Source organism: Drosophila mauritiana, chromosome 2L (genome assembly GCF_004382145.1).
Source record: "Drosophila mauritiana strain mau12 chromosome 2L, ASM438214v1, whole genome shotgun sequence".
Lineage (NCBI taxonomy): Eukaryota > Metazoa > Arthropoda > Insecta > Diptera > Drosophilidae > Drosophila > Drosophila mauritiana.
This window is the reverse complement of record NC_046667.1, coordinates 13,056,911-13,070,073: the sequence shown is the minus strand read 5'-3', so window position 1 is coordinate 13,070,073 and position 13,163 is coordinate 13,056,911. Positions and strand designations below refer to the sequence as shown.

General features: G+C 44.9%; 6 protein-coding genes across 7 annotated transcripts; 3 read left to right on the top strand and 3 right to left on the bottom strand.

The window, feature by feature from the left end:
- The first annotated feature begins 5 nt into the window (after positions 1-5).
- On the top strand, positions 6-717 carry LOC117150231 (NADH dehydrogenase [ubiquinone] 1 beta subcomplex subunit 9). Its single transcript, XM_033317026.1, has 3 exons — positions 6-176; positions 255-394; positions 454-717. Exons 1-3 carry the CDS (start codon positions 79-81, stop codon positions 648-650), a joined length of 435 nt encoding a protein of 144 aa, XP_033172917.1. The 5' UTR covers positions 6-78; the 3' UTR covers positions 651-717.
- A 136-nt stretch (positions 718-853) lies between these two features.
- Positions 854-1,821, bottom strand: LOC117150232 (DET1- and DDB1-associated protein 1). Of its 2 annotated transcripts, none has more exons than XM_033317029.1 (2): positions 1,684-1,821; positions 854-1,615 (listed from the first exon to the last, which is right to left on the bottom strand). In XM_033317029.1, exon 2 carries the CDS (start codon positions 1,598-1,600, stop codon positions 1,271-1,273), a length of 330 nt encoding a protein of 109 aa, XP_033172920.1. In that variant the 5' UTR covers positions 1,601-1,615; positions 1,684-1,821; the 3' UTR covers positions 854-1,270. The 2 variants fall into 2 exon arrangements, with proteins under 2 accessions (XP_033172920.1, XP_033172919.1); XM_033317028.1 differs by having other exon boundaries at positions 1,679-1,819.
- A 207-nt stretch (positions 1,822-2,028) lies between these two features.
- Positions 2,029-3,401, bottom strand: LOC117136723 (immunoglobulin-binding protein 1). Its single transcript, XM_033297755.1, has 2 exons — positions 3,168-3,401; positions 2,029-3,102 (listed from the first exon to the last, which is right to left on the bottom strand). The coding sequence occupies exons 1-2, from the start codon at positions 3,288-3,290 to the stop codon at positions 2,083-2,085; spliced, it is 1,143 nt and encodes a 380-aa protein (XP_033153646.1). The 5' UTR covers positions 3,291-3,401; the 3' UTR covers positions 2,029-2,082.
- Positions 3,402-3,628: 227 nt separating this feature from the next.
- Positions 3,629-4,470, bottom strand: LOC117136743 (glutaredoxin 3). Its single transcript, XM_033297778.1, has 3 exons — positions 4,261-4,470; positions 3,934-4,196; positions 3,629-3,873 (listed from the first exon to the last, which is right to left on the bottom strand). The coding sequence occupies exons 1-3, from the start codon at positions 4,468-4,470 to the stop codon at positions 3,696-3,698; spliced, it is 651 nt and encodes a 216-aa protein (XP_033153669.1). The 3' UTR covers positions 3,629-3,695.
- A 341-nt stretch (positions 4,471-4,811) lies between these two features.
- On the top strand, positions 4,812-7,117 carry LOC117136715 (ribosomal RNA processing protein 1 homolog). The gene has a single exon (XM_033297741.1). It carries the CDS (start codon positions 4,921-4,923, stop codon positions 6,979-6,981), a length of 2,061 nt encoding a protein of 686 aa, XP_033153632.1. The 5' UTR covers positions 4,812-4,920; the 3' UTR covers positions 6,982-7,117.
- Positions 7,118-9,566: 2,449 nt separating this feature from the next.
- Positions 9,567-11,159, top strand: LOC117136732 (phenoloxidase-activating factor 2). The gene is made up of 2 exons (XM_033297766.1): positions 9,567-9,820; positions 10,284-11,159. Exons 1-2 carry the CDS (start codon positions 9,605-9,607, stop codon positions 11,133-11,135), a joined length of 1,068 nt encoding a protein of 355 aa, XP_033153657.1. The 5' UTR covers positions 9,567-9,604; the 3' UTR covers positions 11,136-11,159.
- The last annotated feature ends 2,004 nt before the right edge of the window (positions 11,160-13,163 follow it).

Genomic DNA, 13,163 nt, shown 5'->3' with positions numbered 1-13,163 from the left:
CACTGGACTTTTGACAGCTGTTGTTGTTGTTGCCTCGGCTGCGGTAGCAATTTAATTTAACAAATATAGTAACAAACGATGGCCCAAGTTCCCTTGGCAATCGTCTCGCACAAGCGCCAGGTGTGCAGCCTGTACAAGCGAGCACTGCGCAACCTGGAGGCGTGGTACGACCGACGGTGAGTGGACTCGGCGCAGAATTCCCAAAGATTATATAATGAGCAAGTGCATCTTGGTTGTTTTTTAATGCCCATCAGTGATGTCTACCGCTACCGCGCTGTGCAGCTGCGTGCCCGCTTCGACGAGAACTGCTCCAAGGATCTGGGCGAGGGCATCCGCCTCCTGGCCTGTGGACAAAGGGAGCTCTTCGAGACGAAGCATTTCCAGCCCCGAAACTGTAAACAAATGGAACGTATGGTCATATTTTTGCGTATCTAACGTCTGTTATCGTTGTAGTTGCCAACAGTGCCGGTGGCTGTGCCTTCGAACGAGAGGTGATTCCGCCCGACTGGGTCCTGGACTACTGGCATCCCCTGGAGAAGGCCCAGTACCCCGAGTACTTTGCCAAGCGGGAGCAGCGCAAGAAGGAGTTTGTGACCTGGTGGGAGAAGCAGTACGGCAAGCCCGACCCCAAGGACCTGGGACACCACTAATCTAAGAGTACCGTAGTCAAATCACATCCAATCTTTGTCTTTAAAAGTAAATCTATTGGAACTCACAGTATGTGCTATTATAAATGTGATGTACTGGAATTCAGTCGATCTTCATTCTGCCAAAATAATTCATTGCCAATTTACAATAATAGTGCTTACAGTTGGTTAGGCAGATGAATTCCCAGATTAGAAACGCATTACATTTTAAATTAAAAACTTTTTGAGAAGTATATTTGCCTAAGGTGAGTGCAAAGAATTGAAAAAAATACCGTGATACATGAACTAGCAGTAACAAAGTTTACAAAATTTTGTACTCGACATTTTATACGAATGTTGGTTTTTCCATGCAAAAGGAAGTAAGTTGGTCACAAAAACAGTATTTAGCTGTGTTAATTTGGGTACAACTGAAATCTTAAGAAATACTGGGGCTTTCGACTAATGACCAGCGTGATACAAAACTTTGAAAGGACCTTTCGACTGCAACTCCTTTGTACTTAGTATATTTAATTTAATATATATGTATGACTGTAAATGAAGGGTGGCTGCTGTGGGTTCGCTCGGGTTCGTAGTGCTGCGCGGGATATCCATCGTGTGCTTGGCTTAAGGTCCTGCCGCTCAGCTCAGTTCAGCTCGTTGGGGTCCAAGCGCGGGCGCTTTTTGCTGTTGGTGCCGTTGCCGTTGGGCGTGGAGCTGTTGCCGTTGCCATTTCCCGACTCGCCACCGTGCTCCCTCTTCCGCTGAAGCGTCTTCTTGTCCCACTGCTGAGTGAGGTAGCGCAGCAGGACACATCGCTTGTCCATCACGATCAGCTGCTCTGAATGCTCATCCTCGGTGGGCAGGTAGACGGAGGCACGCTTCTGCGACGTTCGAATCCCATGCTCGTTGCTCAAATGGGTGAAATTGCTCGAATCGTGAATGGGCAGACCCTTGATGAAGTCTCGTACTGACATTATGCTTTTGGGTTGCTGCAGAGTACGAAAAGTGTTGGCACTTGATAATAGCACTTATCTCCGGTTTTTTTTACACACCTCACTTTAATATTTGTTGATCTATCAATATTTCGAGAGAACAGTCTTCTTTTTTACGTTTTTTTTATGTAGCAGTTCACAAAAATTTGTCTTGTGCTTGAGATTTTTGTTTTTGTTGCTGGTGGTGACTATCAGTGCTGCAAAATTCCCGATTACAGCTAAACGCCTACCAATACTGCAACAGTGGAACTATTCGAAACGTTGAAAAATAATTGTAACGTGCTATAATATTGTCATAATTTTTAATAAAAGGAAAGAATTTTTATTTTATAAATAGCTCATCCCTCGGATTTAGAAAAAAAATTAAGAAACTAGAATTATTTTTTGAGTATACTGACTTAAAACCAGTCTTGCGGTTAAACCATTTTATTGGGTTTTATAAAAATACATAAATTTTGAGTTTCTTAACTACGGTTATGACGGTTGCCGTCCCCGCGACGCACCACATCCTTGTACTCATCCATGCGTCTCATGCGGTCTATATACTCGGGATCATCCTGCTCCGCCTGCAGCTCCTCAACGGCCTTCTCCTCGTCCTCCTTTTCGTTGGGATCGCGGGCGGCCGCGATGGCCTGTGCCTGATTCATCTTGGCAACCTTCTCCTCATCGGGAAAGATGCCCTCGTCGACGCGCTGCTGGTAGAATTCATCAACAGTCATAATGGGCAGACTGGGGTATCCCAAGCCGAAAACCGCCTTCTGGGTGGCATTACGTGTTATGATGAAGGGCTGCAAGGGCTTTGGCTTAGCGGCCTGTTGATGATGGTGGTGGTGTCCTGGTCCGTGGCTGTGACCATGACCGCGGGAGTTGGACGATGCGGAAGATTGATTTTGATTCGGTGGACGGAACGAATCCACTTCGTTGTCGGATTCGCCACCAGCCAATCGGGCAAGGCGTATTTGGGCCATCTGCTTCATTACGCCCAACGATTCCAATTCTTGCTTGGAGTCTATTATGCTCTTGTCCAAATACTTGAGGAAAAAGACGCGTTTATCCTCATCGTCGACCGTTTTGTTCTTGACTGCATCTCTCATCTTGGCCATATACTCGTCAATCTCCTTCATCCGGCGATACTGGGCTATTTTGTCGTTTCTATTAAAGGCTGCCTCTACCAGCTCGCGCTGCTCGCTTTTTTCCGCCTGGCTATCCGCCTTATCCACCTGAGACTTGGGCGCTGCACAGAGATCATACTCCTGGCAGCGCTGCAGGTGGTCCTTGAAGTAAATCTCGCCCAGCTCTATGGAGTGTGTGCTATTGGGGTTGTTGATCTTGGTGGTAAGCTTGCCCAGAAAGTAGGGGAGCAGCATGAAGGGAAGCGATTCCGTGGACACCTCGTCGATCAACTCGTTGGCACTGAACATGCTAACCTGGTTCACAATGACGGTGGCCTGCTCAAAAAGGCCCATTGCAGTCTTAACTTTGTTCTAAACGTTGTGGCAAAGATTCAATGCTTTATTTAGTTACATATAAAATGCTGAATATTACACACCTGAAATTCGCTGCCATTGAAGGGCAGTTCGGTGACTTCTAGCTCGTCGAATATGTTCCAGCCCTTTAAAAAGATGTCCGTCAGCTTTTGGTCCTCTCCGCCAGCGGTATTACCCTCAGCCATTTAAAGATTTGAATATAAATTTGTAGTTAATAGGTATTTTCAACAATATAAATAATGTTGCGAAAATAATTTGCAAGATGCCGACGCCAAACAGCTGTTTACACAGTGAAGGTATCCAAAATACCAGATAAACCAGGGCTGGCGTATAAATAGTTCTTACAAATTTCTAGCTATAAAAACTATTTATGTCGTTAATAAGTTTGTAAACTTTTATTGTGACACCATTAAAACCCGTGTAAAATGTCCTATGGATGACCTATAGTTCATTTCCTTTTATACAATTGATTGAAATAATACCCGAATGTAGCAAAAATCCTTTATTAAACTATTAAAAAGTCTAAGGATCTAGCAAAAAATTTATTTCTGGTTTAAGGTGTCTGTAGGAGTAGATGCAATCCGATGGAATTAGCCCTTGAGCGTGGACTCGAGTTCATTGTTTGCCAGCAGTTCCTTAATAATGTCGAGTCCGCCGATGAGTTCACCCTTGACGTAAACCTGGGGATATGTGGGCCAGTCGGAGTAGGTCTTCAAGCCTTGACGCACTTCTTCGTCGCCGAGGATGTCGAATGTCTCGTACGGCAAGCTATCGAAGGATATTTGCGTTTATAACTGGAAATTAAATACAACTAATCGATTTGCATACTTTGTTTCGTTCACAATGCCGATGAGCTGCTTGGAGAATCCGCAACGCGGTCCATTTCGATCGCCCTTCATGAAGATCATCAGCGGAGCTGTATTGATTAGGGCCTTTAGGCGTTCCTCCAGCGTTTGTCCTGTTGCCGCCGCGCTGCTGGCGCTTTCGGCCAACTTTTTGGATTTGGCGCTTATGGCGGCAATATCCACACCATCGACGCGGTCAACGGCGGAGCCCTTGGTGAAGAAAATGACTGTGGGCACGGCCTCGATCTGTTGGCATCGCAAATGAATGATGCACTTCTGTTATATTTTCATAAAATAAATACGAGCGTACCTGATGTTTCATGGAAATATCCGGAAATTGTTCAGCGTTTAGGCTGATGAACTGCAGTTTTTCGCCAGTAATCTTGGCCAGCTCCTCCAGCGCGTCTTTTACCTGACCGCATTGCTCTGCCCAGTCGGCGGCGAATAGAGCCACGGTCGTCTTGTCCGCATTAATGTACTTCTGGTACTCCTCGGCAGCCGACACGTTCACCACGGGCATGATTTCTTTGAATTATTTAACTAAATTTGCTGGATAAGCAAAATTTACAAAAGGCAGACCGAATTATCAGCTGTGGAAGAGAGTTGCCACTTTCCGTAAAAAAGTCAGCGCTGGTAGCTATAAAATAAAAAGCTATAAATGGCTAAAAATTTATAAAAATGTATAAAGCAAGCGTTGTATTAAGTATCAAAACTAGCAATTTAAATATTCTTAACTCCTATAAGCTATTCTGAGAATTTAAATCACGTAGGCTCTGAAAATTATTTCTCTAACTTGAGTTTCCGTTGTCAGTGCCTGAGCTAGGCATTTAGAACTGTTAGACGAAATTTGGGGAAAATTTCGTTTCAGCATCTGGCAGCACCGAACGGCAACACGTGCGGTCGTGCCGTACCGTATTCAATATACACAGCTCACTTATTTTTCGCAACTAAAAGTTGAATTAGCCGTATAATGGTGACGCGCAAGAAGCCAGTTAAGCGCAACGCCGAGGCGGCCGAAATCCAGGTCGAGGAGGAGGAGGACGCTTCACAGCCGAAGGTGGCTAAGGAGCTGATGGTGGTCGCCCAGGAGGTGAAAATCATACGTGCTCTTGCCTGCAACGATGTTGTGGAGCGTAATCGCCAGATCCGCATTTTGCGCAAGTGGTTCAAGGCGCGTGCCGGTAGCTCCTTTCCCTTTAACGAGGACGACTTCATGCGCATCTGGAAGGGATTGTACTACACCATGTGGATGTCGGACAAGCCGCTGGTGCAGGAGGAGCTGGCCGAGAAGTTGGCTCAAATGGTGGACAGCTTCGGCGGTAATACGGCCTGCAGTCTGGCCTACTTTAGTGCGTTTATGCGCACAATGTGCCAGGAGTACTTTGGCATAGATCAGTGGCGTATGGACAAGTTCCTAATGCTCACCCGCCGCATGGTGCGTTATCTACTGAGATTCCTCAAACAGCACAACTGGAATGCGGACCTGATAGCCGCCTTCAACAGCAGCATGCAGCTTTCTGTAATGTCGGAGCAGCCTAAGTCTCGCGGCATGACCATGCACTACCTAGATGTTTTCTTCGAGGAGCTGGCCAAGGCGTCCAATGGTGAGATCACTGCTGCTCAGGTCAACCTGTTCTTGCGTCCGTTTGTCACCTACATTGCTACACAACGCGATGCTAAGCTAGTGGCACAGTGCCGCACAAGGGTGCTCTATCATCTGATGTACCAGAGCGACTTGGGGCGACAGTACAGCGAAAAGTACAATGCCTGGAAGCAGATGGGTTTCCCCACCGCCTCCATTGATGACATCGAGAAACTAGATTCTGGATTTGACGAGGAGGATGACGAGAGCAACGCCGAGGAGGAGCAGCCGCGGGCCACATCCTTGGATCCCCGAGCGGGCAACGTTGACGTTCACATGCCGGAGCTGCCGCTCAACGCTGACTGCGTTCTAGATGAGCTGCAGACGCAGCTACGCACCAACGATTTTAACAGCAAGAGACGCAAGGGACTGCGCAAACTTATCCAGATCTTTGAGACTTACAAGGGAGGAGAGTTTCCACTTGGCGTGAGGACAATGCCAAAGGTGGAGGGACAAACTATGGCGGAAATGGTGGAGCAAAAAGTGACTGCCTTAGATAAGATGGAGGACGAGGTCTTTGCAACCGGGAGAAAACTGAAGAAGCTCAACAAATCCAAGCGCAAACGCCTACTGCAGTCTATTAACTTTGAGGAGGTGGACGAGCACAACTACGATGAGGTTATTAGCAAGGCACTGCCTCCTGAGTTGCAAAAGAAGGTGAATTACAATGCAAAGGTGCGTTCCAGCATAAACAACGCATGGGTAGTAGAGGAGGTCAAAGAGGCCGAGCCCAAGTCCAAGAAAGGAAAAAAGGAAGAACCGCCAGAGCAGAAGAAAGATGACCAGACGAAGGTGAAGAAGAAAAGCCAGCTTAAGCCGAAGAATGACCAGTCCAAGCCCAAGATAGAGGAGCAACCGTCTTTGAAGGCAGAGAAAGAAGGGCCTGCGAAGCGCAAGAAAGTTGACCAACCCAAGTCCAAGGAGGATGAGTCCAAGACGAAGACAGACGAGCAGCCCAAGCCCACACCCAAGGAGGAGGGGCAGTCCAAGGCCAAGCCGACTCCCAAAACGAAGGCTGCCGGTAATGATGATGCTCCGGCCAACGGATGGGATGCCCCTTTAGAGGAAGGTGAGCAGGACATCTTTGTTCCTTCTCGAAAACAGCAAGTGAAGCAGGCCAACAGTAAGCTGCCGCAGTCCACACCCAAGCAGCCTGCGCGCGCAGAGTTTGCGACTCCACAAACTGGCAGTGGCAAGCGTGTGCGGATCATGACCAAGAGCAACTGCGTCTACCCCAAGAGCGATTACTACCGCCAGCTGAAGCTGTCTCCGCAGGTGCCCTACGACGCGAATCGTTTGCCCGGCAAGAGTGCCCTTAAGCCACACTGGATACCGGGACCGATTCATCCGAGCTACAAGGCCAAGCGCTTGTTCAACGACACTCTGTGACGATGCGTCTAGTGGCAGCGACTGGGATTGGGACAGGATGAGGGGAGGATGAGGAAGATTCATTTGGACTTGGTGCTCTGAGGGACGATGAAGAGGGGGGGAGCGCTTCACATTATACTACTTCCTGACATGGCAGTATAAGATAACACATACACAATAGGCATGTCTTATGCTGGTTTTAAACACGTCTATAATATACACACGACAGTTTCCATGCTACATTTTCCTATTTTACAATGTGAAAGCCCTTTTGTTTAGTTTCGAGAGCACCGTTACTATTCTAAAATATTTCAATTTTCTAAAATAGTTGAAATTTACGATAGTTTCGTGTTGCCTTGACTAATTTCTACTCAAATAAAATCCGTATAAGACATGTACTAAATGTAATCCCCTAATCTTTTAGTAGTTACAATTACGACTTAAAATACTATTGCTTGTAGGCCATTTTATGTTCAAGCTATCCTCTGATCTGAGTTGAAATAAAAGCAAACGTAGTATATGTAAAATCAAATACGAATCACAAAGTTTATTTTATTCACAGTGGAGATATGGAAAGAGCTGAGTAAGTTAGCATTTTTATGGACTAACAATTACAGCTTTCAAATTTCAAAACTCTGTTTTTTCGAGCCAAGAATGGGGAACACGAATTTATGTTAATAACTTTTTAATAGGTAATAGCTTATTATTATACCTACATTTTGAAAATGAATATATCATTATTATTTTATATAATTTTTTAAAATTCTTGCTGGACAAAAGAATCCAATCCACTCGTCAAAATCCTGCTCATGGCTCTTATGAGCTTGGTCTGTTCCACTCAAAGCTACTTATTTGACTCACTCAGAACTGCGCTTGAGTCTTGAGACTGCAGTTAACATTCCGTAAACATTCACTCAATTGGAAGTTGAGCTTAAAAAACTGCATTTAAGAGAGAAATATGCAGCGAAGAGAGTTAAAAACACCCACTCAATGGAAATACTCAGTTGAGCCAAAAAAACTGAGAATGAGTGTAAAAAGGTGCAGAAATAATACTCAAATGTTAAATATCATTTTAGTGATACTTATCAATGCTCAAAGTTACGGTGGTTAGATTAATTTGACATGCTAAAGAATTATATTTAAATTATGGAATTGTATTAATAACATGGACTTATATTTAATACAACACCGGTTTTTTTGCAGCAGCATTTTTATAGTCACAATTAAATTTTCTTAAAATTCGATTTTTTTTTATGACTGGCATTTAGTTCACACCACAAGGATTCGATTAATGCTATATATTAAAATGTTAATGCAATTGGTTATACTTTATCTATTTAAATTGTGATAGCAAATTGCATAAGAACCATCCTTTGATGATGGCATTTTGCGGTTGTTATATGTATTATTTGGTGCATTAAAAGCGATTCATACGGATGCACAGCACAATTTACAAACAGTTTTGATCCCATTCATGCAAAATGAACTTCCGATCCGCCCAGCACAATTGGTTGAATAATAAATTTTCATAATAATTGAATATTTGCCACCGCAAGGGGGAATCGATGGCGAGTGAAGAGGGTGTGACATGTTCATAAATCTGTTTTAAGTGGACGGCCAGCAACAATAACAGGATTCATTTCCTCGAGGATAACATCTGTTCAGAAGTGTTGCAACACGATGGAACAAATTAAGTTTCGCACAGGACCAGCAGGCAGGCACAGGACACGTTAACTTTCTACACATTTGACGCATTTACTCTCCTCCTGGCATCCTTGTTCGCCCACCTCAGGGTCCTCGATTCCAACTCATCCCTTACAATTCCTGTTGACAATCTGCTAAAGTTGCGTAAATCTCAGCCAAACAAGTCGGTGCATCAAATATATATATATACATTTGTCCAGATGCTGAAAGCTGGGTGTTGTCTATCGAATGGAATGGCAGGCAAACTGCAGATTTCTGCCCGGAAAAACCCATGCCATCTTGTCGCCACCTCATTTTCCTCTGAGTGTTGTGTGCATGTGCATGTCTGGTGTATTAAACTTTGTCGAAATTTTATTCAATTTACGTGCACTTAGGCGACGATTGTACATTAAGATATGACGCAATCCCTGAGCCAGTGCACAGCTGATCCGCATCCTCCCCCACTTTCAGTCCCATTCGAATGTAAGAGATATGGATACGTGTAAGTGGCGGCAGACTAAGGAAAGTGCCAGATACATCTGCGTAATTGGGCATAGAATGGATACCCTTTCCAGGGGACAACTTCACAAAGTATCTTTAAGGACAGAACTATCTATCCAACCAATACCTACAAATACCATTTACTGGCTTAAAATGTATTTAAAACTTTGATTTTATGAGGCAGCTCTTCAAATTTTTAATAGGAGGAGGAGGAATATTTTCTGAGTGCATTGCCGCCTAAACCAATTATCATATTGTCCAGGTCCAGCCCCTCTTTTTCACCAGCACAATGTCGACTATTTTTAGCACTTTAATGGATCGCAATCTATTTTTTGCCCAATCAAATCGGGGTGTCCGACTTGAACTTTGGCGAGGCTATAAAAACCATCGGTCGCCCAGTTGCGCAGTTCAAGTGCAAGGCACCTGTTCAGGGACGGAATCGGACTCGGAATCCTCGGATATGTGCTTCTATCGGATAGTGGTCATCTGTCTTCTGGGCTTCCTAGTGCCCTCCATAGCGGCATTCAAGGTCTGCGGACCGGAAAAGCATTGCGTTCCCTACGAGCAGTGCAACGAGGGCTTGATGGTGGACGGAAAATTCTATCCGGATCGCAGTAGAACGACTTTGGATGAGAATTGTCACTATATGGAAAAGTGCTGCAATATCCCCGATACAGTGAGTATTGAAAAGGTTACCGGAATGCTGTATTAAAAAACTTGACTACTTGAAAAAATGGTTTAAATCGCATTGGAATTAAATCAAATAAAAAACAAACAATCCTTCACTCAACTCTCTTAACTTAATCCCTTTTGGATTTTTAACCGTTTGGCTTTTTGAATTGCAGCCACATTTAATGATTAACTGGTTACAATCAGTCAACAAAATAAAGCGATTTATCGAAAAAATTCTTTTATTCTCTACCTGATGCAAAGAAATCAATTTTTTTATGCTAGCTGACAATTTGAATTTGTATGTAATAATTTACCCATTGCTACGAGAAAAAACCAGTTTATTTTTCAGTTTCTAGCAGTCAAGCATTTAACACTGATGTTATATTTAACGTAACTTAATTTCATTTGATTGCCTGAAGTAGAATCAAATCAATAGGTTTTTGATAGTCGAACTTTTATACCAACAGCTCCCGAACACGGAACTTCCTGGCGAGATGATGAGCTGCCCGTGTGGAGGACGCCATGATCTGTGGTACTACCTTCGACCGCTGGGATATAAACAGCAGGAGGCCAAGTTCGGGGAGTTTCCCTGGTTGGTGGCGGTCTACGGGGCGGATGCTTATCTCTGCAGCGGAGCACTTATCACTCCGCTGGCGGTGATCACCACGGCGCACTGCGTTCAGAATTCGGACTTGGCGAAGGTTCGTCTGTTGGCCGGTGAATGGGATGCCGCCGTGGAGCTGGAACCCCAGCCGCACCAGCAAAGATCGGTGGTTGAGACATTGGTGCATCCCAATTACACTCAAATGCCACTGGCCCACAACATAGCCATACTTCTGGTGGACAAGGAGAAACCATTCCAGCTGGCACCTAATGTTCAGCCCATCTGCCTGCCGCCTCCGCGAATGATGTACAATTACAGCCAGTGCTATGTGTCCGGTTGGAGGAGGAGCGATTTTGGTGGAGCTGCGATCCTGCCCAAGCGTTGGACTCTCTACGTCCTACCACCCGATCAATGCAGGACCAAGTTGCGATTGTCCCTCTTGGGGCGACGCCACGCCCACAACGACAGCCTTCTGTGTGCCGGTGGCGACAAGGGTGACTTCGTCTGTGGTGATCTGGACATGACCGCTGTGCCGCTGATGTGTCCGCTTTCCGGCCACGATGATCGGTTCCACCTGGCCGGTCTTTTGACCCGGACAGCTCGCTGCGATGGCCCGCAACTTCTTGGAATTTACACGAACGTCAAGTTGTACCGGCAGTGGATCGATCTGAAGCTAAGGGAACGCAATCTTGATATACGACACTACATGGTGTGAAACCATTATTGAGAAACTAATAAAACATTGAATCCAAAATCAAACACATGAATTGGAAACTATTTTGTTGGACTTTAGGCAGCTTTCGTGACCAGCTTTCCTTACCAGATTCTCCGATATGTTATATAGTATGATTTTACTGACCCATAAATTCATCGACAAGGGATTTGTTACTGCAGTAGTGTTCCTACTTTAAGTGGCACCCAACTTCTTTTCCTGCTGATGGTCTCCTTGCTTCAATATAATCTACAGGAAAGAGTCTTACAAGGATGACATTGTGCATGTGGATGCAATGGCAGGAACTCTGTCTTCGTTCTGAAAAGTTCAGAGATTTTAGAAGAAGCGGACGCTTCCATTTTTTTCCATGTGTGCCGTGCATCATGGGAATCGGTTTGGCTGACCGGCTGATGGCGGAACATAAAAAATAAGTATTAGAATCAACTTCTGGGCGGAATCGTAAGTAAAGTTTCCATTTCGTCGCTAAAACAGAATCGCTGTTAATTAATAGCGCTTTACGCCTGACTGACGGTTTGGGTCACTCGCAGGATTCTCATTTGTCCTTTGGGCCGAATGCGATTGTGGCAACTCGCGTTGAATTATGGCTCGGCGATATGTGGCCGCCGCTTTGCATATCCTTGTCCACCCGCCTTGGTGCCTAAATTGAAAATTGAAAAATTGCTTATTGCAAATTTGTTGCCCGCAATCGCTGGGCCATGCGGAATGGGAAAAGGGAACCGAAATATCGTTACATGCTCTTTGCTCTTTTGAACTTCCGTTTGCCATTTTGGCGTAGTGCACGTGCCGGACAACGGACAGCGGACACTTGACTTGGATTCGAACGGTGGACGGAGGACGGAGGACGAAGGATGGCGGACTAGGGAGCAGGGACCACGGAAGAGTCCTGTCCACCCGCTGGCTGTTGCTGATGCTGCTGCTCCTGCTGCTGTTTCCTGTGCGAGAATTTAGCAATATATTTTTCTTACTCCGTTTGACGTCCTTCGTATCTGGCCAACTGCAATGGTCCACAGCCAGCAGCAGTTGGTGCAGCCAGCAGCGATTTGAAAAAGGACGAAAAGGATACCTTTTATATGGGTATAAACATATTTTCTTTTTTAGATTAACAAAAAGAATTAAAGACGTGTGTTAAAGCATATTTTTAACAACTAATATTAATATTGATCTCATTTTACCATACATTTGATATTAACGAAAATCCAATAAATAAGTTGACAATTATTAAAATTACTACCTAGCTTAGTCAAGCTCAAAACTGAAGTTTGTTGAAGTTGTGTGAAAATTGTTCGGCCAAAAAGGATAAATTGGCTGCACTGCATCCGAATACAGTGGCATTGGCAATGGGAATGGCAATAGCCAAAGCGAACAGAACGTTAAAGAAAAATAGGAAACTTTTGCATATTTTGTACTTTATGCTTGAAATATTTATGATCTCATGCAATTTGTGGCTTACTGCTTGGTCTTGGCCATCGTCTGGCTGCTTTTGGACTGTTCTGGTCTGTTCTGGTGTGGTGTGGTCTGGTCTGGTCTGGTCTGGTGTGCTTGGCTGGGCTGCTCGATTCCTGAATGCTCCTCGACTGGCCACGGAACCACATCTAGCGACGTGTCTGCCAATCTGTGAAATATGCTGCTAATGCACTTATTGCCATCGTTCTATTGAATTTATGTCGGAATCGTCTCAGACTTGTGGTCTCTGCATTTGATGGTTTTCCCTTCCTGTTTCAGCTCTAATTTAGGGCGAATTTTTGTGGCATTTACCACGGCCCACGTCCCTGGCACTCAGCCTAATTGTGCTTCCGATTCATCCTGGGCTTAATGGTCTTTGGGGTGCCACTGCACATCCTGCTGCACTGCTTCACAATCGGTCAGCGCCATAATGTGTACTTATTTCAAACTTCAACGCTTAAAAGGAGGTGGTGCTCAATTGCAAAAACTTCACACTACTTCACTACTTAAATGGCTGTCGTACTTAATATCTAAGCGATTACTTTTAAGTTGGCATAGACATAGACT